General features: G+C 46.1%; 1 protein-coding gene across 1 annotated transcript; it reads right to left on the bottom strand.

Moving 5' to 3' along the window:
- Positions 1-871: 871 nt before the first annotated feature.
- On the bottom strand, positions 872-3,148 carry LOC5576531 (zinc finger protein 62). The gene is made up of 3 exons (XM_001662674.2): positions 3,018-3,148; positions 1,972-2,946; positions 872-1,649 (listed from the first exon to the last, which is right to left on the bottom strand). Exons 1-3 carry the CDS (start codon positions 3,033-3,035, stop codon positions 942-944), a joined length of 1,701 nt encoding a protein of 566 aa, XP_001662724.2. The 5' UTR covers positions 3,036-3,148; the 3' UTR covers positions 872-941.
- Between the last annotated feature and the right edge of the window lie 249 nt (positions 3,149-3,397).

Raw genomic sequence — 3,397 nt, forward strand, 5'->3', positions numbered from 1 at the left:
TTATTAGAAGGTTTTTTTTTAATTTCATTTAATTTGAAAAATATGTTTGTTTATTGTAAATTTATAGTGCTTTAGATTGGGGAATGTGTAGTAAGCACTGTGGGTGATAATTTTTGTAATCATATAATACTCATTTGAATAATTGTTTTAAGAATGGAAAATCAAAGATTTGGCAACCCATTTTAAGGACTAAAAATGCAGTTGTTCCTTTTTCTACATTCATTTGTTTTTAAGATTTAAATTAAAAACCATTTGGAAAGGTTGTTTTTTTTTTCGTTTCAGAGAGCGAGTAACGGCGCTTAAGCCGAGGCTATCGAGCCAGGACATACGGGAGAAATACCTGTGTCCCATCCCAGGAAGTGGACCATGCACAGTGATGGAGTGTGCATTAGAAATTTTCAGACTCGCCACTCCCAACGTTCTTACCTATTCCTCTAAATGGAACGGTCGGTACGGTTGTCCCCGTTTCTTCCTTTGCAAAATTTCAATATTTCGTCTATCATGTTATTCATACGTGAATAATCTGATCGTCGTATTTTTTGGAATTATCTTCAAAACCCAAGTCTGCACAGTGGGCCTGGCCATTTTAATATTTGTATCATATTATCGATATGCTGCAAATATTCGTGCCTATTCTGCGCGGCGTGTGAGGTGACACGAGTCGAATGAGGTGACAATTGTCGACTCGCTTCCATTTGATTAGCATTAGTCGTCTCACGTCACTCGCGGTGAGAGCGAGTCGTCTCGACTCACACGCCGCGCAGAATAAGCACGATTAATGTTGACATGAAAATACTGGAAAAAATTTCAGTATTTCCAGGATGCTTTTCAATATTGGCTGTGTAAGCACTTAGAATAGAATAGAACTCAATTGTGTGGTAAAATTAGATCGCCTGTTTATTTTATATCACATTTTTTATTCGACATTACTAACTATCCCCTTAACATTCCATAAAAGTATAGAAATCGTCATCGGCCGTCGGATGGCTCCCGTCCAAATGATCCGCCGGGAAGCAATCGGTCGTAAAATCCCGCGATGCTTCGTCAAGCAGGTGTTCGGCTCCGAAGGGATGCTCAGTCACCACCGGTTGAACGGCGGCCACCGATGGCGTCAGTTCTGGTTGCTGGTGGGGTGGAATGTGCGCTAGCATGACGGACAGATCGTCGTGTTGGCCTTCTTTAAGGAGGGTATCTGCTTCCACTGCCGGATCCGGCAGTGGTGGTAGCGACGAAAGTAGTGGTTCCACCGGAGGAATAAGCGATTCCGGGAGCACCTCATCTAGTGGAGGGTGATGCAGAGGGAGTGGTTGATGTTCGACTACGTGGATCGGTTCCGGAGTGTCTTCCTCCGGTAGCGGAGGATGTGCTTTGGCGTAGTGCTTCTTCAGGTCCCACGTGAAGCGGAACTTACTGGAACACAATTTGCACCCGTGCGGATATTCTGCGGTGTGGACCATCATGTGCGATCGCAGCTGGTAGGGATGGGCGAACAGCATCGGGCACATGGTGCAGGGGTGCTTCCGGAAGTTTTGATCGTGCGACCGAGTGTGTTTGTACAGAATGGCCTTGGTGAAGAACGCCTTACCGCAGATGTCGCAGCTATAGCGTCGGACGTTCGCATGGCAATTGAGGTGATCCTTGAGGCGGTACTGAAATGGAAAGGTTCAGTTTAAAATTAAGCTTCTGTCTGTGCGAACACATGTTACGTTGTCTGTGCTTTGGAAGTATATAGGCCCTAAATTCAAATCGCGATAACTAAGATACCGTTTGAAACGTTTGCGACTACTTTTCGATGCACTTAGGTATTATATTATTTTAGAAATTGATTTAAATCTTCGAAAAAATCAAATAAATGCTCAGCTTTGTCTACGCCCATGATTACAGCCTTCCAAAGTACTCTGGGGTCATATTGATACCAGAACACAGACAAAGGTTGAAGGAAATCTTTGTGAATCTAGACCCGCCGCTCACCAGCTTATGGAACTTCTTGTTGCAAATCTGGCACTCGAGTCGCTTCTCCTGCCGGTGGAAAATCAGATGCGACCGCAGAGTGCTCGTGCTGCTGAACGACTTCCCGCAAACGTGACAAATGGCCAGCTTAGCCGGTGGACTGCCCGCCGCTGTTTTGGTCGGTTTCTGCTCCTGTTCCGCGCCACTTTTGGTATGCTTGTGCACGTGGACTCTGAGGCCCATCAACGTTGGCAACGATTGTCCGCAGATATCACAAGTGAACGGTCCCCTCCGTTTGGAGTTTTCGTTTCCGACCATCTCGCAGGTCTGCCGATGCTTCTTCAGCTTAGTACAGCTTTCGAACGTTTGCTCGCAGTCCAGACAAACCCACTGGAGCTTCCCGTTGACAACTCGCCGCCGAGAATCGTTCGTAGAGGAGGATGCCTTCGAATTCTTGGGTTGAGTACCTCGGTGAACTCGTTTCGACTCCTTCGCGGGTTTTTCCTCTTCGAAATGGTCCTCCGAGGATTCATCGTCGTCATCCTGGTCAATCTTGGAATCATCCGCTTCGGCGAAATGGTCATCTACCGCCGGGTGACCCGGCGGACTGAACCCCCCGTAGTGTTCCTCCGACTTGATGAAGTCCAAGTTCAAGAAGTCCGGAATCACGCTCCGTTCGGCCAGCAGCGAGCTGATCTTTTTCTGGCCGTCCTCGCACCGGCAGCGGAACTCGCGGATCCGCCCCAAGAACTCGGCACAGGATGAGCAGATTTTGGTGCACCCGGCGCTGGCATCGATTCCGCTGATGGCCAGCTCGTTGATCAGGTCCAGATGCAGCTCGGACAGGTCCAGGAGCAGGGGTTCCTCCCGGGCGCACAGCCGACAGAGGTGCAACAGGAGCGATTCCTTGCCACTTTCGCGCTTCTGGATCAGCTCGTCGACGGCGGATTCGATAATGTTCGTGATTAGGGTGTTGTACTCGGTGATGTTCATAGGCTGTGTGAAGTTTCAGGAAAATGAGTATGGGAAGCTACAGGTCTTAATACCTAGTGTTTTATTACAATTACCTGATTAAGATTATCCATTTTAGTAGCTTTTAATTATGAAATGTTGAAAACATGTATACAACTCTTTTGAGATCAATACTATTTTGTTTACGAATGAAGGAAGTGAGAGAGACTAATTTAATTTGATACATGTTGGATAGATGTCTCTGTAAAGAAACATCAAGTTTTCACTAACATGTGTTAGTGAACAATCACATTGCAAGAGTAGCGAAATTTTATTGAAATAGGGGATAGTAGTCTATGATGAGATCGCATTGAGCTAAGACTGTTTATGGAATACACGCATCATTGAAGAAGCTCGCTTGTTGTACAATGCACGAGCGAGGTTGCACTGGCGATGGATGAAAACTTATTTTGAATGGAAAATTATTTTGAAGCAG

Source organism: Aedes aegypti, chromosome 1 (assembly GCF_002204515.2).
Source record: "Aedes aegypti strain LVP_AGWG chromosome 1, AaegL5.0 Primary Assembly, whole genome shotgun sequence".
In the NCBI taxonomy this organism is placed as follows: Eukaryota; Metazoa; Arthropoda; class Insecta; order Diptera; family Culicidae; genus Aedes; species Aedes aegypti.

Excerpts from the sequence above, each read along its gene's own strand:
- LOC5576531 (XM_001662674.2), bottom strand. Across the intron at positions 1,650-1,971 it reads ACAAGAAGTTCCATAAGCTG|TACCGCCTCAAGGATCACCT; the intron begins GTGAGCGGCGGG and ends TTTCCATTTCAG.